The 27449-nt window shown below is 37.9% G+C and overlaps 1 protein-coding gene across 1 annotated transcript in view; it reads left to right on the top strand.

The window, feature by feature from the left end:
• LOC115850802 (AP-2 complex subunit beta-like) overlaps positions 1-27449 on the top strand; it is a gene marked incomplete at its 3' end in the record, with an annotated part of 71195 nt that overhangs the window by 14028 nt on the left and 29718 nt on the right. Inside the window, 10 exon segments of the mRNA XM_060293308.1 lie at positions 1177-1282; positions 4439-4505; positions 4508-4576; positions 15917-16107; positions 18346-18567; positions 19093-19213; positions 19346-19441; positions 26033-26063; positions 26066-26110; positions 26113-26137. Of these exon segments, the coding sequence (XP_060149291.1) occupies positions 1177-1282; positions 4439-4505; positions 4508-4576; positions 15917-16107; positions 18346-18567; positions 19093-19213; positions 19346-19441; positions 26033-26063; positions 26066-26110; positions 26113-26137 (973 nt within the window).

The following is a 27449-nucleotide window of genomic DNA, read 5'->3' as shown; positions in this document are numbered from 1 at the left end:
GGCTTTTTTAGTGCTCGGTTTCTGTGCTTGCCAGTTCATCCTTCCCATTTAGAGGCTTCAGCAGATCACCTAGTTTGCTGCCCCCACTATTTCTATACTGGTGAACGAGGTTAAAGTGAACATCAAGAACAGTCATAAAGGTGGAAGAAAATGAGGCAATTCTGTGGATTGAAAGTTGACGTGACAATAGTCAACTTCTTTTTCGTGGTCTTATAGTATATTTTCTTTTTTCTTTTAAAACCAGTTGAGGGCTGTTAACCTTTTTTCTTATTTCAGCTCCAGCTTTCTGAAGATAGGTGAGCCTGGGCCTTAAAATAGTGGTGACTGTCCTGGCATTTCACGGTGCAGGGCCTGAGCAGTCAGTCATTTAAGATTATACCTTTAGAAATGACTCTGGTTTGTACCATTCTTGAAGCTTCAGGATTATTATTTCTGTTCTTAGATTGATTGAACAGGATAGGGCCTTAAAGCCCATTATCATCTTAAAGTACTAATTAGAGCAGTGATTCTCAACCCTGATTATACATTAGAATCACTTGAGGAAACTTTAAAAAATGTGAACGTAGGAGTTCTACTCCTTGACATTCTGATTTATTTGGTCCAGAGTGGAGCCTGAGCATTGGCATTTCTAGATACTTCCCGGGCAATAGTGTGTAGCCAACGTTGAGAAACACTGGATTAAAGAGTCGGGAGAAACAGTTCTAAGGCCAGCTCTGTCACTCGCTCACTTAGTGACCTTTGAGCCTCAGTTGTTGAGTTGAGAGTAGGTGAATGAGGAGTCTCTTCTGGTTTGAAAACATTGATTTGTGAACCTGTTTGCTGCCTGCATTTATTTTTTTCCCAGGACTTTGAAATTCTGACGGGAGATCATCCCTCAGATGCCGTTCTCTCCCCATCCTAGTAAGATATCATGAGATATCTTTCCTTTTTCCCACTTCTATGCTTCCTGAGATCTGGCTTACACCTTCCTCTCTGGTGATAACCCCAAAATAGCATCCTTATCAATGGGTTGGTTAATATTCTAGGGATTTGAACTGTACCTATCCTATAATTTTTAAATAATCTTATTTCAGTTGCAGCCCTGCCACTGGTCATCTGTTGTGTTACTTGCTATATAGTACAGTGTTCTGCTCTAGTTCTCTGATCCTGTGATCTCACCCGTTTGTTGTCTTTTAGGAGAAATCTTTGAGTTAAAGGCTGAACTCAACAATGAAAAGAAAGAAAAGAGGAAGGAGGCTGTGAAGAAAGTGATTGCTGCTATGACTGTGGGGAAAGATGTTAGGTAAGGGTAATCTCTTCTGCTTTGCTCATTTTAGACTCTTACTCTATGGCTTTTACTGCTTTTTTGTTTTTTTTTTTTTGTTTTTTTTTAAGCAGAGGTCTTCTTAGAAGCCCACATGATTTAAATTTATTTATTTATTTATTTATGGCTGTGTTGGGTCTTCCTTTCTGTGTGAGGGCTTTCTCTAGTTGTGGCATGCGGGGGCCACTCTTCACCGCGGTGCGCGGGCCTCTCACTCTCGCGGCCTCTCTTGTTGAGGAGCACAGGTTCCAGACGCGCAGGCTCAGTAGCAGTAGTTGTGATGCATGGGCCCAGTTGCTCCGCAACATGTGGGATCTTCCCAGACCAGGGCTCGAACCCATGTCCCCTGCCTTGGCAGGCAGATTCTCAACCACTGCGCCACCAGGGAAGCCCTACTGCTTTTTATTTAAAGCTATTACAGTCAGAACGTATAAGAATGAGTTTGTCCCACTGGAAACATCAGGAAGTGTAGTTGCTTTTATATTAACTCTGTGACTAAGTTTTTTTTTTTTTTTTTTTTTCTTGAGTGAAACGAGCTTGATTTCACTTGCATACAGATCTAGCATAAAACCTCCTGAGAGCTGACACAGTTACAAATCTGTTGCTGAGGTAGTTTTAGAAGATGATAAAAATACACTGAGAAGCAGAAGCCCATGTGTACTTTAATTGGCTCAAGCCAGTGCCCTCAACTTTACAACTCTGCCTTTAATTGCTGAATTCAAGATGAAAATCAGTGGTAACAAAATCCAAAGGGTCTTTTTTGTTTTTCCTCTCTTTTTTCCTGTAATTTAGGAAGGCCATTTGGAAATAAATAAGGATTGTCTGCAGGCCCCTGAGGATTCCCGAGATCCTTTCCATGAAATCCATGAAGTCAAAGCTATTCTTGTAATAATACTTAGGTGTTATTTACCCTTTTCACTGTGTTGACATTTGCATGGCTGGTGCCTTAGTGTGAATTAAGGCAGTGGTGCCAAACTGTAAAAGTAGTCATTGTATTCTTCACCATCATGTGCTTGCAGGAAAAAAGGGCAGTTTCACTTAGGACTGTCCTGCATGAAGCACTAAAAATTTATTTCAGTAAACCTTGAACCTTGAGTTCAGGTCTTTTTAATATTCTGTGTGATGAAATAGGAATTAGGCATAAAGTACTTCTACTGCATAGCAAAGTGTGACGGTTGACTTGAAAAAAAGCCCTTGCACAATTGTTTGACTTGGGAACACCATTTCTTTGTGGAAGAAAGGTTGACAGAACTATAGTTAATCAGACTTCGGTATTTGGGAGACATTTTATAAAAAATGAACAAAGTGAACCTGTCACTTCAAGGGAAAAAATTTGACAGTAGATAAATTTCGACTTTAAAGTAAAAATTAGAGTGTTGGAAAACTTGTATCTCCCATTGTGAGCTTGATAGCTTCCCAATACTTAGAGATTTTTCTGATGAGATTGGTGGTGAAATTAATGACTGTGATTATTTGCTGCTGTATAATGAAATATGCCACCATAGAGAAGATCTGCATAACTCATTGAACCAGTATTTTCCAAATGACCAGTGCATACATCACAAAATTATGCATGGGTAAAATATCCATTCAAAATAAGTGATAAATGAATGGATTTTAATGCAACCAAGTACAGAAAGTTTATTGATATGGGTTCAGATTCCATATTGTACCTAACTTTTAAGAAACTACCATTTGTGGACTAAAAACAAAAAGAAAAACAACCATTTGTCTAGCTTTAATGTATCAAAGAAGAACATCCAGTTATATGAAAAAGCTATTAAAATACTCCTCCATTTTCCAATTTATATATGTGTATGCAAACGGATTTTCTTCTTACACTTCAGCTAAACAACATTCTACAACAGGTTGAATGCAGGAGCATGTGTGAGAATCCAGCCGTTTTTGTTTAAAGTAGACATTAAAGAGATTGGCAAAAATTAAAACAATGTCATCTTAATTTAAGAAAATAAGTAAAATAGGTAGATTTTTACTTTAAAATATTTATGTTAATATGAAATGCATTGATTTTCCTTTTATTAGTTGGGTCAAATGCTGCTGATAAGAAATGGATGAGTGCAAGAATGCCAAGTAAATTGCAGCATCTAGTGGTGGATGTGAGGTGTAGTAACTCAAACATCTGAGAAGGTCCTAAGGCTGATGATGACCTTCCTAATGTCATTAAGAAAAGGGAAGTTTAAATTTAAGTGCATTCTGTGTCAGGCACAGGGACAGATGCTTTTACTTGCAATGTTTTTTATAGTCCTCATACCTTCTGAACTAGAGGTTATTCTGAATTAGAAGTTACTCCATGTTAGAGATCAAGCAGTGTATACTTGGAGAGTCTAACGAATAATCCCAAAGTCATACAGCTAGTGGTAATGTAGCCAGGATTCTAACCTAGGGTCTGAGTCCCAATACCTGTTACTGGTCACTTCCTTCATGGGTGTATATATACAATAGAATCTAAATGTGTACATGGCACACACGTTTAGAACTGTTTCATTTTCTGAAAATGGTTAAAATTTTGAACAAAGGTCCTCATTATCTGAGAACTGTTTTAATAAGGAAGCTAATCAAATAAGTTCCCACTGGTCAGGGATGGAAGAATATGTGCATTAAAAAGCATAACAACTGTAGTGCTTTGAACTGCAAAGAATTGATGTGAAAAATTATGGTTAATTTTTTTGTGTGACAGTGATTTTTTTAAAAAGTTTGTAAAGATACACACTAAAATATTATATATGAAATGTTTGTGAAGGATTTGTTTAGAAATTGTTTAGAGCAACTAGATGGGGTAGGGACTGGGGGAAGGCGAGTGGGTTGAGGTTGTGTATGAAACAAGATCGGGTATGTATCAATATTTGTTTGCAGCTGGGTGATGGATACATGGGTTCATTAAACTGCTGTCTCTAATCTGAAAATTTTCATAGTAAAAAGGTTTTTAAAAATCTATTTTTAGACATCTTGGGACCATTATTATAAATTCTTTAGTAATTCATTTCTGTGGTAAGTATTATCACTAGTGGACATTTGTGCTCACATCAAATCACTTTTTAAATTAAGGCTGTTTCTTTGTGTTCTGTCCAACAGCCTGGCACCAACACTGTTCGCTTTCCCTTCCTCTTTTCTCAGCTGTCTCTTTCCAGATGTAGTGAATTGTATGCAGACTGACAACCTGGAACTAAAGAAGCTTGTGTATCTCTCTACTTGATGAACTATGCCAAGAGTCAGCCAGACATGGCCATCATGGCTGTCAACAGCTTTGTGAAGGTAACTTTTTCCCAGGGACTCAAGAACAGTCTCTTCTACCTCAGAAAACCTTTTCAGAAATGTCTCTTGATATGGTTAGTGTCTGCATTGCAAATAAGCAACCTCTGTTCCAAAAGAGGGCCTCTAGAGAAGTATTGGCCATTGAGTAGGAATATTCATGATTTAAGCATTCTGTATGCCAGAGTTTGTCTTCCAGTTCAGACCATATGGTGAGCCTTCTGTCAGCTGGGCTTGGTGCATCCTTGCCAGGTGGGAGAAGAAAGCCAGGTGAAACCTCACTGTTTTATCTTCCAAGGCTGACAAATGTTGGGCATATCATTGTAGTGTCAGTAACCTGGGGTTTTACCTATTTTATCTTTGTAGAAATTATGCTTATGGTTCAGACGTAGTGGAAATTACAGGAGCTGCCTTTTAATTTTGTTTTATTGAATAGGTCTTACAGTAGTTGATTAACTTTTTTGTTATTGTGGAAATTTTCAAACATATTCAGGTTGAGGGAATAGTATAATAAATTCCTAAATATCTACCTTGTAGTTTCAGTAGTTACCAACCTATGGCCAGTTTTGTTTAATTTAACTCTCCATACATGCTTTCCTGACCCCCACCTCCTCTCCTACTGGATGATTTTAAAGCAAATCCCAAACACCGTAAGAATGAAAAACTCATTTAATCAGCTGATCATTAAAGAAAGTCCTTAATATTATTGGATATCCAGTCAGAATTCTCCTGTCATTAGATTTGATGAACACAGTAATAAGGTTGTTCTTATTAGGATTTTTGTTTTTTGTTTTGTTTACTTCCTTTTCCTCTGCCTGGAATTTAGTCTACATTAAAAGCAAAAATCAGACAGCATTTCTAAAATTAGCTTCTATTAAATTGTTTTGGAAAATAAACATGCTTTCTTCCTCCTCATGGAATTTTTGTTCTTTTTCTGTGTTTAGCTACAAGGTACAGGATCATTGTAACATTACATTCTTTCCGTCTGGTGATTCATAGATGGATGATATCATTGGAAAGAATTTAGTTTACATTTTTTGGAAGTTAGCATGTGCATAGGTTTATAATGTTTAAAGAAATTTTTTAATATAGGGCAATTTAAGGGGTGTTCCTTCTTGGTAAGTGTTCTATTTGTACTGTATTTGGAGGCACTTGCTAGGAAAGGAGAATGTATGTTAATCAGGATTTCAGAGGGCCCTCTCTGCTGCTTCGCGCAAGGAACTTATGTTGGGCACAAACCAGCTTCTAGATTCTCCTTTGCTTTCTTGGCTGTAGGCTCCAGATATCCAGCCCTCTTTTCTCCCTGCTTAGTATTTGTGGAGTGGGACATATCTTTCCATTTCCTGATTTGTTGTTGTTGTTTTTGCGGTACGCGGGCCTCTCACTGTTGTGGCCTCTCCCGTTGCAGAGCACAGGCTCAGCGGCCATGGCTCACGGGCCCAGCCGCTCTGTGGCATGTGGGATCTTCCCGGACCGGGGCACGAACTGGTGTCCCCTGCATCGGCAGGCGGACTCTCAACCACTGCGCCACCAGGGAAGCCCAATGTTTTTATTTTTTATTAAAAATTTTTTTAAAGTCTTTTTCCTTATAGGCTATTATAAAATATTGAGTATAGTTCTCTGTGCTATACAGTAGGTCCTTGTTGGTTATCTCTCTTATATATAGTAGTGTATATATGTTAACTTTAGTTAAAACTGACTCTCCGTGAAATACTATTTGAAAGAGAAAAGATAGTTTGAAGTAAAAAAATTCTCACTGTTAAGTCCTAGGTTAACCTCCCTGAGTCTGTTTCCTCTTCTGTAGAGTGAGTGGTACCAACTTAGAGAGTCGTTAGGAGTATTAATTGAGCTCTTGCATAAAAAGCATCTGTGAAAGTGCCTGGCTTATGAGAGTTCATGAAGTGATGGCTGCTACTGCCATGGTTATGAAGTAGACATTAGGCAAAGGTTAACATTATTGCTACAATATTAATTTAAAGGGTTCTGACCCCTTTGATAGCTATACAGGTTCATATGGTAAAATCTTTCTGAGGGAATTAAAGCTAAACTTATTTCCAGACACAGATTTATTAGTCCATTATTTTGAAAGTAAACGTATTCAGAATGAGGAAGCACTTTGGCACGAGAGGAAAATAGCTCCTATGATTTCTTCACAAATAATCAGAGTTTTGAAAATTCTGTCTCACTAAATTGATATTTGCAAGAAAGATACACTTTTGGGTGATAGTGATAATTCTCTAGCTTTTGCCCATGCATTAGGATTTTCCCTCCTTACTGCAGTTCTCCTTTTCTCTCTTAGAGGCATTTTGAGGTATTCCAACTTCAGTTAATGTTTACACCAGAATCTGCCACTCCAGAGACTCTCTTGACAGCCCCGCCACATCTACTTTGCTTTTTGTTTGTGAGTTCAGGTCTCCTAAATCCTTTGGCTCAGCGCCTTAGCCCCTTTGATCTTGTCTTCTGAGCCTTCTGAGTTCTACCATCTCCCTGAGAACTGCCCCTGGGAATGCCCTTCTTCCATTGCTCTGTCCTGTCTGCCAAAGCACAGACTACTGAATTAGTTAAAAAAACAAAACAAAAAAACCCCCAGAAACATATTTTCGTTTGTTGAGGGTTTTTCTGCACAAGCAGCATGCTCTCAGAACTTGGCCCTGTATGGCCTTTAGCAACGGTTCTAGTTAAACTGCCAGCTTCTTTTAATATGAACTTATTTTGGAAAGCTGTTTTATGAAAAGTAACATTTTTTTTTCTCAGAAAAAGTATGTATTTTAACCATGTGCTAGCCAGCATGTAGAAGCCACATGAGATTATGTGACAGTGGTTCTCAACTGGGGGCGATTTTGCTTCTTGGGAGACAGTTGGCATTGTCAGGAAACACTTTTGCTTGTCACAACTGATGGGAAGGTTGCTACTGGCATCTAGTAGGTAGAGTTCAAGGATACTTTAAACATCCTGCAGTGCACAGGGAGCCCCCTACAACAACATGAAGGACTAATTTGTTTTAAAAACTGAAGTAATGCCTGACATATAGTAAATGCTTAATAAATGACAGCTATTGAGAAACAGATCTAACGTGACGTACTTTCTGATTATTGTAATTTCTGTTTAGGCTTTAGAAGGTTTGTGGTGGTTTGCTGTCAGTCTGAGATGATAAATGCTGAAAAACTGAAGTCTCTCTAGATCACTTTGTAAATTTGAGAAGGATTTTTGTCAGAATATGTTTGTTGTCCTCGTGGGCAACGTTAAATCATCTCTTAATGACCTCATTTAATTTAGTACTTTAATTATATGAATTCTGTTATCCCTAAACATATATCAATAAATAGAAGAAGAGTTATAAAATTAAAATATTATACAGAAGCAAAATTAGAAATGCGTGATGCTCTTCATGCCCAGCGTCCATAAAGGAGTACCAGAGCTGGTAGAATTTTAGGCATGTATGAGAGTGTCAGTATGTGGTAGGCACTGGGTAAGAATGATGTAGGAGGTAACATGTTCACTCAGTCTGTGTCTGGATGCCCCAAGTAAGTAATGTTGTATTTGGTACTAAAAGATGAGTTGCTGGTAATTTCTGCAGGATCAGAGTGTTGAGTAAGTGGAATCATTGGAGGCTGCTCTGTTATAAGGGCAAGTGCCCATCTCAGTGCTTTTCGGTTTTTAAATTCTTGCAGAGGAAGGAAACAATTTTTGTTTTCCTTTATGATAAACTTTGTGGAGATCTTTTTATGTGTATTCTCACCTTAGGAATTTTAATCATCAGTTTTCATTTTATCAGTTATTACTAACTTAGGTTTTTTTTTTTTAAATCTCATTTTGGGGGCGGGTTTTTAGATTTAGAGAAAAGTTGCAAAGACCATACAGAAAGTTCTCATATACCTATCTTCACACAGTTTTACTTAATGTTAACATCTTACATAACCATGGTACCTTTGTCAAAACTAAGAAATTGGCGTTGGTACATCACTATAAACTGAAGTACAGACTTTTTTTCACCTGTTTCAACACAAATATCCTTTTGCTATTCCAGGATTCAATCCAGCATACCAAATTGCATTTAATCACTTTCTTTTATAAAGAGTTGACTCACTCTTTATGAAAGTATCTCAAAAACAGAAAAGTGCTTTGTAACTGTGAACTTTCTTTTTTTTTTCGCTCCAGTACTAACACATGAGGGTTAAAACTCAGGCTCTGCAACCAACCAGACTTGGATTTGTATCCTAGTCTGCCATTCTTAGCTTGGTGGTCTCCCTAAACATCTCAGTATCCTCGTCTACAAAATGGAGATTATAAACAGTGCCTCTATCATTGGAACGTTGTGAAAAATAAAAGAGGGCTTGCAAAGCACTTAATAGTGAACCTGGTATAGAGTAAGCCCTTAATAACAACAAAGGTTTCTTTATTGTATAGTGATCGTAGTGCTGGTTATTAATGATTTTAGAAGGGTTAATATTTCAACGGCGAATTCATTTTTTAAAGGTATTTAATTCTTTCTTTAAATAAAGCTGTTCTTATTATTTTTTATAATTTTATTTATTTATTTTTCACTGTGTTGTGTCTTCGTTGCTGTGTGCGGGCTTTCTCTAGTTGCAGTGAGCAGGGGCTACTCTTCCTTGCGGTGTGCGGGTTTCTCATTGCATTGGCTTCTCTTGTTGCAGAGCCCGGGCTCTGGTCTCACGGGTTTCAGTAGTTATGGCACGCAGGCTCTAGAGCGTAGGCTCAGTAGTTGTGTCACACAGGCTTAGTTGCTCCGCGGCATGTGGGACCTTCCCGGACCAGGGGTCAAACCCGTGTCCCCTGCATTGGCAGGCGGATTCTTAACCACTGTGTCACCAGGGAAGTCCCAGAGATATTTAATTCTTTTGTATACATTATTTAAAGCCAGACATTATTTTTTAGGGTGATTCTGAGGGCAGCTTATCTACAAATGAAGTAAATCTATTTACAGTATTACTTAACACATCATTGCAGGATTACTTTTAAAAGATAATTGTTCAAGGATATGCCTAAAGCAGTTTTCTTAGGCAGCTTCCTGAAAACTGGATCTGTTGTACATAGTAATTCAGTAGTGTACCGAAAGATCACGGCTTATTCATTTCTTAGTGTCCCTTTTAAAATGATCTCAAGGCTCTAATTTGGCAGGGGATTACTTACTCTCAAAAGGGAGATAATGGTGTAATAATAAATTTTTTGTTTTGTTCATTTTGCAGCATGCTTTTGTGTGATTTTAGGGCTGGTGGGCCAAGTAACTCTTGGCTTCTTAGGAGTGCCTTTTGTCCATTTGTAGATATTTATTTGTAGTGTTTTAGCTTTGTGAATATTTGCATTTCATCAAAACACATCTTAAGCTACTTATGTAAGCCCCTTAACTAAGTAATGAGTTTTATTGAGTCTAATTTTTAAATCTTACTTGTTACCAGATATTCAGACTCTCTTGCTGTTAACGGTATGTGTTGACTCCACTAGGTAGATGTGTTCACTTAGCTTCCTCATTCTGGGAAAGAAGATGGGGAAAAAAACGGAACATTGCAGAATGTCATATGTAGTCAGCATATTATTAGTTGGCAGTCCGGACAGTGTCTTGGATTAAAGCATGACTGTAAAATTAACTGGTACCGTATAGTCATTGTATTCTTTTTTTTTTTAACAATGCATTTTAAAATTTTTATTTATATATTTATATTGGCTGCGTTAGGTCTTCGTTGCTGCACGCAGGCTTTCTCTAGTTGCGGCGGGCGGGGGCTTCTCTGTTGCAGTGCGTGGGCTTCTCATTGCAGTGGCTTCTCTTTTTTTTTTTATTAATTAATTTATTTTTGCTGTGTTGGGTCTTTGTTTCTGTGCGAGGGCTTTTTCTAGTTGTGGCAAGTGGGGGCCACTCTTCATCGTGGTGCGCGGGCCTCTCACCATTGTGGCCTCTCCTGTTGCAGAGCACAAGCTCCAGACGTGCAGGCTCAGTAGTTGTGGTTCACGGGCCCAGTTGCCCCACGGCATGTGGGATCCTCCCAGACCAGGGCTCGAACCCGTGTCCCCTGCATTAGCAGGCAGACTCCCAACCACTGCGCCACCAGGGAAGCCCGCGGTGGCTTCTCTTGTTGCGGAGCATGGGCTCTAGGCACGGGGGCTTCAGCAGTTGTGGCATGTGGGCTCAGTAGTTGGGGTGCGTGGGCTTCAGTAGTTGCAGCACACGGGCTCAATAGTTGTGGCTCGAGGGCTCTAGAGCACATGCTCAGTAGTTGTGGCGCATGGGCTTAGTTGCTCCGCGGCATGTGGGGTCTTCCCGGACCAGGGATCGAACCCGTGTCCCCTGCATTGGCAGGCGGATTCTTAACCACTGCGCCACCAGGGAAGTCCAGTCATTTTGTTCTTAAGGAGATGATAATGACTGAAACATGCTTAGAATAAATGCCCTGTGCTTTAACGTGTTATTTGAGGCAACTCCATAAAGAAGAAAGTGAGATTCTGAACTGTTGCTGATTTTCAAGAGGATAAAAGTATGCAAATCACCTTTATTTTCCATTATAATAGTTTTGGTCAGTTATTCTACTGCGTTCAATTTATTCAAGTCTTCAGGGGCAGCAGCCAAAAGGATTGTAAATTGAGCGGGAAAATTGAAGTGTTTGTTCAGAGTGTTTGACCTTGAAGGTCATTGCTAGAAATGAAAGTCTTCTAAATATAGTTAATAGGAGGAAGTCACTATATTGGGAAGTGCTATCTTTCTTGGTTTCTGAGGCTATGAAAGTGAGTGAAATTAGATCATTCAAAGGGACAGGTAAATGTGTGAGAGATTTCTCCTAAAGGAGCTTCTGTCTGTGATACTCCACTCTCAATGTATATCTGGATTTCCTTCTAGAGTTCTTTTTTTACAGGATCATTTTTATTTTAATCATACCCACCACTCCAGCTTGCTCCTTAAAAAAAAAAAAAAAAAAAAAAAAAATGAGGTCTGGTACTTCCCTGGTGGTCCAGTGGTTAAGACTCCACTTGCAGGGAAGAAGATCCCGCAAGCCGCAGGGCACAGCCAAAAAATAAAAATAAAAAAAGTAACGTCAAATTTATGTCCTCAGAATTGCTGCATATGAGACAGGGGTAGCTTATAAATCAGATTTTGTAGCTGGATAGTAAATCTTGCCTCTTTGAAGTGCTGCTAGGAGGTGATTATCTCTGAAATATATAAAGTAGGAGAATACATTTTTCTCCTTGTATAAATCTGCCTGGAAATAATGTTTTGGTTATATTATTCTCCCCAGCTCCGATTTTTCTTTCCCTTTCCCCCACTTGATGTTCACAGCTCTTGGAACTTCTATAAATGCAGGCGGCAGAGTGATTAGTACTCAGACACTAGAATCAGATACAGGCCTTGAGTTTGTTTCTTTTTTTCTTTTTTTTTTTTTTGTGGTACGCGGGCCTCTCGCTATTGTGGCCTTTCCCGTTGCGGTCCTGTTGCGGAGCACAGGCTCCGGACGTGCAGGCCCAGCGGCCATGGCTCACTGGCCCAGCCACTCCACGGCATGGGCACGAACCCGTGTCCCCTGCATCGGCAGGCGGACTCCCAACCACTGCGCCACCAGGGAAGCCCCAGGCCTTGAGTTTGTATTCAAGCATTTTACCTTTCCAGCTTTGTTGGCTAAGCAGGTCACTGAATTTCTCTAATCCTATTTATAAATTCATTTTTAAAGCCTATTTCCTTATCTGTAATAGGTGGATTTTGATAGCAACTACCTTAGAGTTGCTGGGAAGGTAAATGTCATAGTAAGTGTTCAGTAAGTTTTAGCTATTATTGTCTTTTATCTCTTTGTCCAATTCTATTAGGTGTAGTATAAAGTAAGTCAAAACACAAATTGCTTACGTTAAAAAAAAATTCAGCAGACTCCAAGGGTCCACAACAAACTGTCAAATTGAAGGGAAGTCTGCAGTTAAGGCAGAGAAAAATTTGTCTAGTATTGAGTGTGATTTTACACACACACGTGCACGCATACTTCTGTATGTATATATATGTTTGTGTTTAATATCTGTAAAGTATACATATTATGTTAGGTTTACAGGGGGTAGGGGTGGTATGGGGAGGAGGAATGTTTTATTGCAGTCTTCCAAAGAACAGAATTTACCATAATTGGAAGGCAAGATGAATTAAAAAAAAAATTTCTTTTGATGCTATGGGATATGTTCCTTTATAGCCTAGATGCCAGCTCTTTGTAAATCAACCAATGTGCTGAGAAAACTCACTTAAACCCTATTTATAAATCCATTTTTAAAGCAAAACTTCCTTTAGAAACCCCTTTCTTTCTTGGGAACTCCAGTTTTTCTGAGATTATAATTAAAAGGCCATTGTTCTTTTCATGGCAGTGTTTCCTAAAAGAACTGCCAGTTTTCTAGGGGGGAAAATGTTATGCATGTTAGTCTTAGTTCACATTCAAAGTGATGGTACGAGAGAAAGAGACATAACCTTTGTTTTAATACACTAGTAAACCAGGGCAGTTACTGCAAGAGTCAGATTTTTTCTTTTGATAATGAATTATTGTTTGGAGAAGGCTCTCTGGGAAGAGGAAGTAAATCATGTTTCAATCCATTATTTTTAAAGTTTATTTTTACAAACAGATAATATATGTACTACATTCTATACAAAATTCCAAAGAAACACAGAGACAGGTGAGTTGTCCTGTATACCCCAGCTACCCAGCTGCTGTCTTGAAGTCAGTCTTTGCCTGCTTGAGATTCGATGCTCATTTTAAATTTCCATTAGAGTGAGAGAAGCATGGCTTACTGACCAGGAGAACTCTAAGCGGCTCTTTATGGGCCCACCTCAGTATATTTCTGAAAACTTAGCAGTATGAAAGTGAAGATTAGGAGATGAAAGCGGAAAGGTAGAATAGAAGGAATTTTAGAGGAATAGCAGTAGAGTTTTGTTATTGGGGGTGTATCTCCTCTGGTCAGTCATTGGTGCAGTGACCATTTGGCAGTGATCTTTTTTCCCCATGCAGACTTTTCTGAACATAATCATATAATCTGATCTCTCTGGATCTTTTAATTAGATTTACTTTTCCCTGTTTCTTTTCTTGTTTTCATGTGATAATTGAAAATTGCCTGTTTTACCACCAGAACATATACTTCATTAGCGGCATTATATACGTGGTTTAATTTCCAGTTACCTGTGATGTTAGCAGAGGAGTTCTAATTGTTCATTCTGTTCAACATTTCCTGTTAACAGACCTCATATTTAGTTTTTTTTAACATTAAAAAAATTTGACTGGCAGAAATGGTAAGTTGTGACAGGACATTTGTTTTGGACGAACTGGTAACCAAGAGTGGGCATGTGTTGGCAGCAAGAGAGGAAAACAGGCATTTGTTCTTCCAGTGTGACATTTTGATCCTTTATCCTGTAATCCAGTGTATTAAGTGTATTACACAGGGGAAACACAGTACCTTTTCCTTGCATGTAAAGCACTGAGATGATGGAGATTATTGTTTCACTTTTCATGCTTTTTAATTTTTACTAAAGGCCATGCTTGATGGTGTGGTTGGCAAAGAAAAATTAAGTCAGGAAAGAACCTCATGCATGCTATCATGTGATAGGTGAACTAGATAATCCTTCTCGATTTGTCTTAATAACAATAAAATATTATATCCATAATCATACTTACCAAGTGAACCTTTGATTTTTTTTCATCTTGGAATTTTTTGTCCTGATCACTAAGTTATAACTGAAAGTGATTCCATTTGTGGCATCATTATCTTAGTTAATGGATACTGTCATGAATGTATTATTTGATTTAAAAAGCCATATTCTCTAGAATTTATCTTCTAGGTAAAATCATATACTGGGATAATCTGCAGAGTACCCAAGTGATATGGATATTAAAATCAATAGCTAAACTGTAACCATTATGTTTCTTCTCTTGCTAGCAAAAGGATAATCATACAACTCTTAGTTTCTCAAGCTTTTAACAGGGACTTCAGTCAGAACTAAAAATGAGTTGACATTTTTGAGAATCTTTTCAATATACATAATTAATGAAGCTGCTACCTATTGCATCTCATTTATGCTTACAGAATATTTATATATAGCCTTACTGTGCTAATATTTAGCGACAGCTGAGAGCCTCACTGCAAAATGTGGTTTTAAATTCGTTTGTAGAGAGCTATAGTTTTTTGTCTGTTTTGTTTATTTTTGGGTGTTTTTATAATCTTAAAATTACTTTAATCATTCATTGGTTTTAGGTTTCTTAGTTAAATTAGACATAATCTGTAATTTTGATAAAGTGTCCACTTTTTTTTCTTGCAGCTAGTAGGGATTTCTGGGTCTATTAAGTCAGGATACAAGTGTACTTTCTTATATTTGGTAGCAATTTTTCATTTATCATACTTCCTGAGTTAAGGATACATTTGAGGTACCATATTTCATTGATTCTAAGATGCATTATTATTTCCTCTATTACGTAGAAAGAAAAATACCTCCTATTAAACTGAGATGCCATTGATTATTAAATATATCCCAACTTCAGAGATGTTAATATGAAAAACTGTGCAACTTAGTCTTGATGAATTATGGTAATATTGCCACCTTAACTTTGTATAAGGCTTTGCAGAAAGCACTTATACATAAGTCATCTGATTTTATCCTCAAACTAAAGCTAATCTGTGAGGTGGATTAAATTATCCCATTTTCAGATGAGGAAATTGAATTTCATGGAGATTCTGTGCTTTCCTAACATCATGTTACAGTGAACTATGGTTTCAAGGTCACATTTTCTTACTCTGAGACTTAAGGTGTGATTGACACCTGAAGTATCACCTCCCCACCCCCCAGTACATGCACGCCCATACACCTATAAAATTGTTTGGCCTAGATTTTTCTTTCCGTTGCCTAATGTATATGTTTCATATTTAAACTTCACTGTTTTGTGTTTTTTGTCATGTTTTGGCTGCGAGGCATGTGGGATCTTAGTTCTCCAACCAGGGATCGAACCCATGCCCCCCTTCAGTGGAAGCACGAGTCTTAACCACTGGACCGCCAGGGAAGTCCCTAACCTTCACTTCTTTTACAGTTGTTCATGTGTCTTAATTCTACTGATAGTGTTGACTACTATTAAAATTATTATTGTTTTAATAGTAAATCATGAGGGACTCTCTGCTAATATGTGAATTGTTTTAATTCTGTGTTGCCTGACCATGAGGAAGCTATATATGCCATCATTGGTGGTTTATTATACATTTTGAAAGCAGTATATCTCTTTCTAGCTGACTGCATAAAATGTTCAGGAACGGTTATGGGTTGAGATCTATGAAGTGATCCAGAGAAATAGTTGTACTGTTCTTGACAAATCAAGGTCATATCTGCTTCTTTCCCAGGTGGTGGCTAATGCTGTAGCAGCATTATCTGAAATCAGTGAATCTCACCCAAACAGCAACTTACTCGATCTGAATCCACAGAACATTAATAAGCTACTGACAGCCCTGAATGAGTGTACCGAACGGGGCCAGATTTTCATCCTGGACTGCCTGTCTAATTACAACCCTAAAGATGACCGGGAGGCTCAGAGGTCAGTCTGTTTTTCTGGATAGTATCTAGGAGTCTTGCCCGGTTCAATAATTTCTAGTAAGTCTGTATTAGAATAAGGGTCTGTTACGTTGGGAAAAGCAGTGGCTTATGGGATATATATTGCTATCCTGTGGTATTTTCTCAATGTATTTAGGAACATTTTAGGTGGTAGAGTAAACCATGCAAAAAATAGCTCTTCCTAAGAGGAGATGTGTATTTTTCATTTCTTCTTTGAACAGTATAGTTACAACCCTCTGAAAAACTCTCCCTCATCATGGTCTCACATCTCCCATACAGCAATTCCTAGCCATTTGGCAAACAAAGGTTTTTTGAGTGTCTCTCACTGTAGTAACAAAATTTTCGTTCTTTTAGATACATAGTAAGTGGCTTGATACTAGTTATTGAGCTACCTTATACCTATAATTAGTACTAGAGAAACTGTGTTGGAGCCAGCAAAATGTATGATGTCTTCCGTTAGATATAGGAATCTCATCAGTCTGAATTTGGAGAAGATTTTGGAAGGCACACCTGGACTGTTCTGCTCAGCTCTACCACTTTAGTGTTGCAGATTTTCTTTGACTATCAGATACTGACTACTAAATTTCATATACACATACATACATTTTAGTTTACAGAATTGGAGGTATCATCAGTTTTTATTGAGCATTTTGTGTATATAGGCACTGTACTAGGCAAAATAATTCTGAAGAATTGTTGGCTCTTCATTTCATTTTATTTTATTTATTTATTTATTTATTTTTGCGGTACGTGGGCCTGTCATCGCTGTGGCCTCTCCCGTTGCGGAGCGCAGGCTCAGCGGCCATGGCTCACGGACCCAGCCGCTCTGCGGCATGTGGGATCTTCCCGGACTGGGGCACGAACCCGTGTCCTCTGCATCGGTAGGCAGACTCTCAACCACTGCGCCACCAGGGAAGCCCTGGCTCTTCATTTTAATTATGATAGATAGGAACCTTCCTTGCCCGGCTAAAGCTTGAGCTACTATAATGTAAGTGCTCTTCACTTGTCTGGGAAATTGTTCCCTCTGGATTTAACCAAAGCTCACCCTGATAGTTTCTTTCCATCACTGAAAGTACAAATATCTTCTGGAAAGAACTTTACATACAATTTTATTTTCTCTTGGTCATTGACATCTCACACTCATTCACTCAGCAAATATTTATTGAGCCCATGTTGTATGCCAGGCATTGTTCTAGGCTCTGAGGATATAGCAGTGGACAGACAAAAATCATAGCTCTTATGGAACATTTATTCTGAGGGATAGGGCAGAAGTATATATAATATGTATACGTAATACAGCATATAATAGGTCAGATGATGATAAGTGCTAACAAGAAAGATAAAGTAAGGAGGAGATCTAACAAATGCTGGGTGGTCAGGAAAGGTCTCCCTGAGAAGGTAGCATTTGTATAAATACCTAAAGGAGGTCAGGGAGTCAGCCAAGTAGATACAGGAGGAAGGGAGAAAAACACAACTTACTTACCTTGTGTCCTTAACTGAGTCAGCTAGCCACTCACGTTGCCTAAGAGCTATCAAAATTAGGTTAATTTCTGAAGAACCCTCAATGGATAACTAAATATTCTATATTTTATGAGACATTTAAGTGTAGGTGGCAGGGACTAGGAGAAGGGGATGAGGTTGAGAGAGTATTGCAGTGGTGGTGTGTTGTTAAAAACAAACAAACAAACAAACACCCTTCCCGAGATTCCCTTATTATGCTGAATGCAAGAGGTTGGGTGGTTTTCCCTGTCACCTCATCTCCTTCTGCATCTTACAGTGAAACTTCAGCCACAGTTGGTTGATATCTCTCACTATGAAATAACTCTCAGAATGCTTAATTTGACTTCCTATAGGCTGAGGAGAAATGGGCTGTGAGGCAGGGAGCCCTTACATAATATGGGGAGACAGAGAGGACTATAAAATAGGAAGGTAAATGGTGTGAGCTTCAGGTGTTTGGGGTATTGGCTAGTTCCCTTCCAGTTTGAACATCCCTTATTGCTGGTTTCCTAAAGTCTTCTGATATCCCTGCTGTGTTTGTAGTTTGCTGGGATTGAGGCGTCCACAGCGTTGGATCCCAAATTTACCTATGTATGGAGTTTTGACTTTTCTAACTGATTTTCTAATTTCTGAGCCATGGGAACCTCTGACAACATTACCTTATAGATTGGATTGAGCAAAGAAATTATAATTTAAGGCACTAATTTTCATTTTCTGTCCTCAGTATCTGTGAGCGGGTAACTCCTTGGCTATCTCACGCCAACTCAGCAGTGGTGCTTTCAGCAGTTAAAGTCCTAATGAAATTTCTAGAGTTGTTACCCAAGGACTCTGACTACTACAATATGCTGCTGAAGAAGTTGGCCCCTCCACTTGTCACTTTGCTGTCTGGGGAGCCAGAGGTGCAGTACATCGCCCTGAGGAACATCAACCTGATCGTCCAGAAAAGGTTGGGAAAAAATGAATTGGTGATTAAAGTGTTTGTAATTTTGAATTAAACTTAATAACATCATTATTAAAGAGGACTGTGTTAAAACTCTGTTTAATGTATGGAAATGAAAATACTGTATGGTAGAGCAACTTGCCCAGGGTCAGGAGGCTAACAGTTGATTTTAGAGTGTTCCTACAATGAATGCCTGGTGTTGCTCTACAATTTAGTTTCTTTTCTGAAGGAACTCTTAGTTGTATGATAGCTAGTGTCTGCTTAATATGGTTCAGGCTGTAATGTAGATCAGGTTGTTGTTCTTCCAGTGGTTCTTCTTGGCAATATATACTTTACTCCTTAAAAAGGATAAAAATAGTCTGCCAGATGGATCTGGTTAGAGGGGTGTAGAGGAAGTTTGTGAGTTTTTTTTCCCTGGAGTGGAGTGTGTGAATGGAGAGCAGAGAAGCACAGGTTAGGTATTAATGCAGACTCAGAAGGATATATCAATATATGCCTCACCTTCCTATCTTCTGTTTCTGTGTACCACAGGCCTGAAATCTTGAAGCAGGAGATCAAAGTTTTCTTTGTGAAGTACAATGATCCCATCTATGTGAAACTAGAGAAATTGGACATCATGATTCGTTTGGCATCCCAAGCTAACATTGCTCAGGTCAGACTTAAAGTAGATTCAAGTTAAGATCTAATAACTTAGATCTTAAGATCTGGCCTTCAGAAAAACCTAGGCCATGAAATTGCTGTTGGAGAATCCTTAATGATTGTTCACTTCATGGATTTTTAACAGGTTCTGGCAGAACTGAAGGAATATGCCACAGAGGTGGATGTCGACTTTGTGCGCAGAGCTGTGCGGGCCATTGGACGGTGTGCCATCAAGGTGGAGGCAAGTGTCCTGTGGTAGTTTTGATCATGTTGTGGCACTCTGGGTATTCTCTTCACCTCTTTCCTTACATTTTTAAGTTTATCAAAATAATAAAGCACGTTGCTAAAATATTAAAGAATTTTTAATGAAAAACAGCTGTCCCTGGTCCCTCTCTTTCCCGAGGGAATCATGTTTAACTCTATTCCTAGTTTTAGTTATTTTGATTACTTCCATATCTCTAATATCCTTATGCTACTATTTATTGATTTACCAATTGTAGACATTGTCTATTAACTTTCCGCTATGAGAGAAGCAACTTGGTTCATATACTCCATCACTCCTACTTCTACCCTTCTGTATAGATCCCCTGTATAGTTATATCATGAGGTTTTTGTTCCTATATTATCTTTGTAAATTGAGATAATATACCTTTGTTTCTTGTTCTATCAACTAGAGTCTTGCAAAGCTTGCTGTGCGTATTATGCCTGTAAATATGTAGAGCCTACACAATCAAATGATTGCGTTTTCTTTCTTATGAAGGCTTTTGTTTTTTCTGTAGTTTATAATGGCCTTTGTCTTTTTTTTTTAATTTCATTGTGCCTTCATTGCACTCCTATCTTCTTCCAGCTTTTCAAGCATAATATCAAATTAATAAAACTTTTCTTTTGTTCTAGACCCTTCTCTCTTCCAGTCCTCTGTCCTTCCAGTCCTTACTCCAGTCTGGGTGGTTGCTTTCTTGTGTTCTGCACAGCCGTCTTTCCATACAACCTCCCTTCATTGCTGTTTCTTGTTATGGGTACTTTTTCATAGCATTCCGTTTTTTGTGGTTGCAATAGTTTCTTAAATCTCTTGTGATGTGAATTACAGTTTTCGGTTTTGTTTCTGCAGTTTGAATTTAATTATCTGGAGTATTTTATTGTGATGGTTGCATGTCTATATATGATTTTTTAATTGAAGTGTATACCATACTTACAGTAAATTGCTGCCTATTTATATTAAAAATGAGATGACAGAAAAGTTGTCAGGACTTCTGTGCACATAGGCAGAACTGTTGACTAGCAGGTTTCTGCTTTAGGGCAGGGAGTTGATCTTTACTTGGAAGTCCTCTTGAAGAGCTTCTCTGTGGTCTTAGAGGGCAGATTGGTTCTAGCTTGGTTGCAGCCTTCCAGTAGGTATTAAGGGCTACAACTTACGATGCACTGCTTCATCAGTCACCAAGCCTGTATTGTTTTTCCTCATTCAGAAGTTTGTTGCAATTAATGATGGCTTCTGTGCACAACGATATTGTGGATTCAGAGCTCCATACTTGTTCTTACTACTTGACTATGTGCAATTCTGCTTTTTTTTCTTTTGGCATTTTATTTAATTATTTATTTATTTATTGGCTGTGTTGGGTCTTCATTGCTGCGTGTGGGCTTTCTCTAGTCACGGCGAGTGGGGGCTACTCTTCATTGAGGTGCATGGGGGCTTCTCATTTCGGTGGCTTCTCTTGTGGCAGAGCACGGGCTCTAGGCGCACGAGCCTCAGTAGTTGCAGCACGTGGCCTCAGTAGTTGTGGCTTTTGGGCTCTAGAGCACAGGCTCAGTAGTTGTGGTGCACAGGCTTATTTGCTTCGCCGTACGTGGGATCTTCCTGGACCAGGGCTCCAACCCGTGTCCCCTGCATTGGCAGGCAGATTCTTAACCACTGCACCACCAGGGAAGTCCCTACAGTTCTACTTTGAGTCAGATTGGACCATATGATTTCACAAGGATGGTTACTAAAATAATTTGTACAGTATGACCAGTGCTTCACAGGAACAGAAGGAAACAGATGCTGTGTCAGAGAAGTGTCTCTGAAAGCCAAATTCCTAATTGACCTTCCTTGTTTTTATTTACTGAATGCTGCTTCATATAGTTACCACTGATAAATCATTTAGTAGACTAGTTGTTATAGCAAGAAGTTAATTAATCCTGGTTTCTACTTCTGGTTCTGCCAGTTCAGTTGTTTCACATACTTAATATATACTTCTGTTGCTCCATTTGAGAAATGGGAAAATCTGTTTATTGGATCTTGATGTGTTACATCTTTTTTTTTTTTTACTACCACACTTCTTAACTTACCACCACTACTTAACTTTTTCCTTTTTCTTTTCTCATTGTGGAATAGCCACCTGCTTATGGTATTAATGCAGACAATTTTCAGAGCTATTTTGGTAGCAGAAGAGTCATTTTGTGCTTTTCACTGCCAGAATGTCATTGTCTTACTAACCTCTCTGACAGTGCTCTTGCAAAGAGTCTCATTCCAAAGTTAGAGAGATTTTTCTATCCCTGGAATTACTAGAAAGTGTTCTCAAAGCATCTAGATTCCTAGTGGCTGTTAGTACCGTCTGTTGTGACTAAATGGAAAAGTTATCCATCATCTTCTGGAAGAGATGAACTTCTGGTGGCTCTCACTACTTCCTTTGATTCAGGGTGCCCTGGTGGGAATATAAGTGTGTGAGGAATGAACTTCCTTTGGAAGCTTAAGATCAGCCTTCAAGAATCCTGCCTTTTAGATAGTGTTCTCTTATCTCCAGTTAACCTGGATTTGCCTAAGAACTTTTCTTAGAACTGGTTAAATCATGAAAGTTATTAGTTGGAAAGAGTTGCCTAGTCCAGACACAGTTATTGGGGCAGGAGAGGCAGTGATTGCCTGTTTTTACCTAACCTATCCATGGGACAAGGGCAAGAACCAGCGAGGGAATTGTAATAGCCTTTCTCTGTAGCTTCCAGACTGAGCTGTTGCTGTTCTCTCAGGGCACCTGACCCTTTTTTAATGTGTAGTTGGTTTCAAAGATATGACAGATGAGAAAAAAAGAATTTTAGTTTAGTGCTTAGCTAAGATAACAGGGCCTATTGTAAAATTCGGGTGTTAAGAGTTGGAGTCGTTTTTTATCATGACTGTAAGTACAGGTGTTTCCTTGTTGCTTTAAGTATCCTGAGGTGAAAAAAATGTATAATTTTATCCTATTAAGTTGGTTAGGTTAAAGATTAAGCATAAGCCATTGAGTCAATAAGTAACACTGAAAAAGCAATTTCATAGTACTGTTTTTTCAGTAACTTTTGCCTATTCTTTTTTGTTTGGTTGTTTTTTTTAATAGATTTTACTCTCCACCCCACCTCCAGCTTTATTGAGGTATGATTGACAGATTTAAAGCTATATATATTACAGTGTATATCTGTTTCTTTAAGGAGGAAATAAACTCCTGCCCTCCTTTTCTTACAAATAAAATGATTTGGTTGGGAGATTTATTTATATGTTTGGTTTTGTTTGAGAGAGATTAAGTCACTAAGTTAAGGTATTCCTCACTTCCCACTCTTCTGTTCTTTGGTGTTTACCATTTCTCAGTTTTGTAGCTCAAGATAAGGTACTGACTTATGTCTTATGCAAACAAAAAGCATATGTATTTACTACATAAAATCATTTTAAAAAGACAAGTTAAAAGTAGAACACTCTGCTTTCTCCTATCCCTGTTCTACCCTTCCAGAGATGATGTGGACATGATTTTAAGTCTTTGTTTACATAGTCCTCCATAAACAGGTGTGTTTTTTACAAAAACGAGATCATTCTACAAATGCTATTTACTTATGTTTTGTAGTCTGCTTTTTTTGCTTATTATACATGGACATTTTCCCATGTTACTGATAATATTTTACATCATTTTTAGTGGTTTGTAGACATACTGTGTGATTGCTTCATAATTATTTAGGCTTTCCCTTCCTGTATGGACCTTAAAGTTGTTTCTGCTCTTTTTCCAAATAATGGTTATAAGGAGGATCCTTGTAGCTAAATCTTTGATCTCTAGTTGAGGTGACATTTTTTTCATTATGCTTAGCCATTTGGAATTGCTTTTTCATGGCATGTGTATCTTTTTTCAATGTGTTATCTTTTCCACATTGATTTTTTAAAGTTTTTTTATAATTAAAGGTACTAGTTCATTTAATACCCCTTCATTTCATTAATAGTTATTTTCCCAATTATTTTCCTTTTGATTTCATTTGACTTCTTGATGCATAGGAGTTCGCATTTCCTTATGTAGTGAGTTCTATCCATTTTCTCTCAATGGTATCTTTTTTAAAAAAATAATAAATTTATTTATTTATTTATTTTGGGCTGCATTGGGTCTTCGTTGCTGTGTGTGGGCTTTCTCTAGTTGCGGAGAGCGGGGGCAACTCTTCGTCGCGGTGCGCGGGCTTCTTCTTGTGGTGGCTTCTCTTGTTGCGGAGCATAGGCTCTAGGTGCTCGCTCGGGCTTCAGTAGTTGTGGCATGCAGGCTCAGTAGTTTTGGCTCGTGGGCTCTAGAGCACAGGCTCAGTAGTTATGGTCATGGGCTTAGTTGCTCTGTGGCATGTAGTATCTTCCTGGACCAGGACTCGAACCCGTGTCCGCTGCATTGGCAGGCGGATTCTTAACCACTGAGCCACCAGGGAAGTCCCTCTCCCAATGATATCTTTAGTGGACCACCTAGAAAATTGTGCTTCACTTCAAAGTTATATAAAATTCACTTTTATTTTCTACTTTAATGGCAATGGTTTGGTTAAAGATAAGAGTATGGGGATCAAACACCAGAACAATTCATGCTTTCCTTACTGTTATGAAATGTTGCCTTTTCATATACTAGATTTTATATGTCTATGCCTTTCTCTGTTTCTGCACTTACTTTGTATATACAATGATTGGATATTTACTTTTGTTCCTCTGCCATACTGCTTTAATGGTGTTTTTAAAATTTAATCAAAAGCAATATAGGTGAGATGACAATTTGCTTGAAAATTACTATCCTAGACTTAATTGTTTTTGAATATTGATGCATCATGGGAGATGACCTTTTGTTTATCTTTATTATAATAATGAAACTAAGGGTTCAGTAAATGTTAGCTTTCTATCAAGCCTTATGCTGAGTACGTTATTTGTACTATCTAATTTGATAATTTAACCCTTACATGCTTTATAATTTATCATAACTTTTATATTTAAAATTTCCCAACTGTTTTGCTGTTGTAATAACAGCACAGGAAATAACTAGTTGAAAATGAATAAAATAGAATTCAAAAATGGGAAAACTACAATAATAAAAGAGAACAGAATCATCATATATATGACCTCATATAAATAACCTCAAGATGCAATTTTGTTTTTGTTTTATTGCTTGGAATGGTTTAAATCATAGTACCTTTAAAAGATTTTATTACAGAAATTTTTAGGTATACACTAAGGTAAAATTGATTAATGAGCTCTCATATACCCACCATCCATCTTGAACAAATATCAACACATTGCTGTTCCCATTTGATCTTCTCCCTCTCCCTCCCCCTTCAAGGGAGTGGGTTACTGTTACATTTTAATGCAGATCTCAGATATGATCTTATTAGAGTAGTCCAATGTGTATATCTAATAGATAAGGTCCTCTAAAAAAAAATTGTCATGATATCGTTACCGTACTCAACAAACAGTAACTCTTAATCTCATTAAATACCTAGTCCATGTTCAGTTTTCCCTAATTGTGTCTAAATGCCTTCTTACAGTTGCCTTGTTCAAATCAAAATCTAAACGAGAGCTAGCTATACATTGCATTTGGTTAATATGTCTCTTAAGTCTTTACTTATTTATTTGGGTGCCATTTGTTGAAAGGACTAGATCATTAGGCTTGTAGAATTTTCCAGAGTCTAGATTTGGCTGATAGTATTTTAGTGATGTTGTTTATCTCATTCCTTCATCCCCTTTAGAAAATTAAATCCAGAGGCTTGGTAATATTCATATTCAGTGTTTTTGGCAAGAATACCTCTTAGATGCTGCTGTGAATTTCCTATTGCATCTTATCAGGAGGCATATAATGGAATGACCCATCATAATACATTGTAATATATGATAAATCAGTCCTTGGTTTTTAGGATCTCTCTTCTGGAACCCTTCTTTTAAAAACTATGACTTACTGTTTCAATACATTAGTTTTGTCACTTGTATTCTTCCATATTCCCTTCATTAATAAAAGACTAATAGATTAAATTCTATTTTATAGATGAACCATAGGCTGTGGAAAGTTGCAGTTTATCTAAGGCCATAGACTTGCAGTTATATAGCCCAGAAGATGGCAAATTTTTCTTAAGAGTTTTTTGAGTCACAGATAACTTTGAAAATATAATGAAAACTGTAAACCTTCTCCCAGGAAAATATGCTTGTGTGCACAAATGAAATTTGGCAGTTTCATTTCAAGAGGTTTAAAGATGCCTTCTGTCTGTGCTCATTCATGAACTGCAGATAAAGACCTCTTCGCTTGGCTTATTCTTTCATTCTTATTCTTTCCTTCTACCTTGACTTATGCTTTCTTCTCATTTCTGTCATCCTGGCTATCCAAGATGATTTTTTTCACTTGAACTGTTTCTTGTAATGAGTAAAATTTGGAGTATATCTAGAACTTCTGTATATCTCCATCAGATAACCCAGCCTCTAGTATAGTGTGGTCAAATTAAGTGCCTCATCTTTTAGTCTAGTTTAGTTGATAACACCTGAATGTTCCAAAAAAATATTTTTTATGTTGAGGTTGTGTTATTGGATAGATCATCTGACTTCTCATTATGTTCCTCTTAGCAGCAATCTGCAAAGCGCTGTGTAAGCACATTGCTTGTCTCATCCAAACCAAAGTAAATTATGTGGTCCAAGAGGCGATTGTTATATCTTCCGCAAATACCCCAACAAGTACGTCCAGATACTTCTGCCCCTCTTCCTCAGATCATTTAGGAGATGTTTAAGTAAGGCACTTTGAGGTTGGCTAGGTAAGAATTAGTCTTTGTAAAGTAACTGGTCATAATTGAATACCTTATTAAAAATCAGAAACATATAAGTTGGTTAGCACAAGGATTAAAATCTGATTTTTCACTCTGCTTTATCACTTTTAGAAGAATTGAAGCTCTGTCTGAATATGCATTGTCAATTGGCATATATTAAAGTTAGCCAGATTCTTTGGTGATGAAGGATACCCATATATTCCACGTTGTCTGGGCATAATCCATTTTATGCCTCTTACCAGGCATAATTAATAATTGTGCCCCCTTTCACTCTCAGAAACGTCTCAGTTTGAATAATAAATCATATGGTCACCTTATTGTAAAAGCCAGGGAGGTGACAGCTTCACTATTCACTTAGTATGTTACCTAGTACTTGTAGAAAATTATAGAACATGCAACAATGAACTGTCAGAGTTTCAGGCCTTTTCTGAAGTATTGTAGCTGCTTCCATTAAGATATACAAAATCTACATTTTCACTCCACAAAAATTTTCACATTGAGACCTCTTAGTTATGAAACAAAAATACTTTTTCAGATTTGCTTTTGAAGGCAAACAATTAAGGAATCTGAAAGAGTGAAATAAGAGCAGATCTTATAAGCATCCTAAATCTCATTTTACCTTATAATCATAGAGATGAACTGTGCTAAGGCTTCTGATTATCGTTAAAGATAATGTGAAATGAAGTGACTTACAGTTAGTTAGCTTAGTGGTGGACTCAGAATTAGAAGAAATATTTTAATAAGGTAGTGGTTTATTAAGCATTATATATACTATATATATATATATATTTTTTAATTCGAGAAATGGTATTTTTAGAAAAAGGATCATATACTTTTACCACTCTCCCAGGAAAGAGGAGGGTTGGGTTTCTAAACTTCTTGATTAAGTGGGGAGGTGTATATCTTAATATGCTTGGTAAAGAAACGTGTCCATTTCTGGTTTGTATTACTGAGGGATTATGATAGTTTAATTTTAAGAAAGCATTATCGAGAACCTGGTTTAATCAGTGGAAATAGGGCAAACAATTAAGTGTATTATTCAGTTATCCATATCTCATTTATTATACAATTTCATTCTGATGTTTAAAACTACATTAGCCGGGCTTCCCTGGTGGCGCAGTGGTTGAGAGTCCGCCTGCCGATGCAGGGGACACGGGTTTGTGCCCCGGTCCGGGAAGATCCCACATGCCCTGCAACGGGAGAGGCCCGCATACCGCAAAAAA

The sequence above is a fragment of the Globicephala melas genome, unplaced genomic scaffold (assembly GCF_963455315.2).
Source record: "Globicephala melas unplaced genomic scaffold, mGloMel1.2 SCAFFOLD_470, whole genome shotgun sequence".
Classification (NCBI taxonomy): Eukaryota; Metazoa; Chordata; class Mammalia; order Artiodactyla; family Delphinidae; genus Globicephala; species Globicephala melas.
Note: the sequence above shows the minus strand (reverse complement) of the source record. Positions and strands in the feature narration are given on the sequence as shown.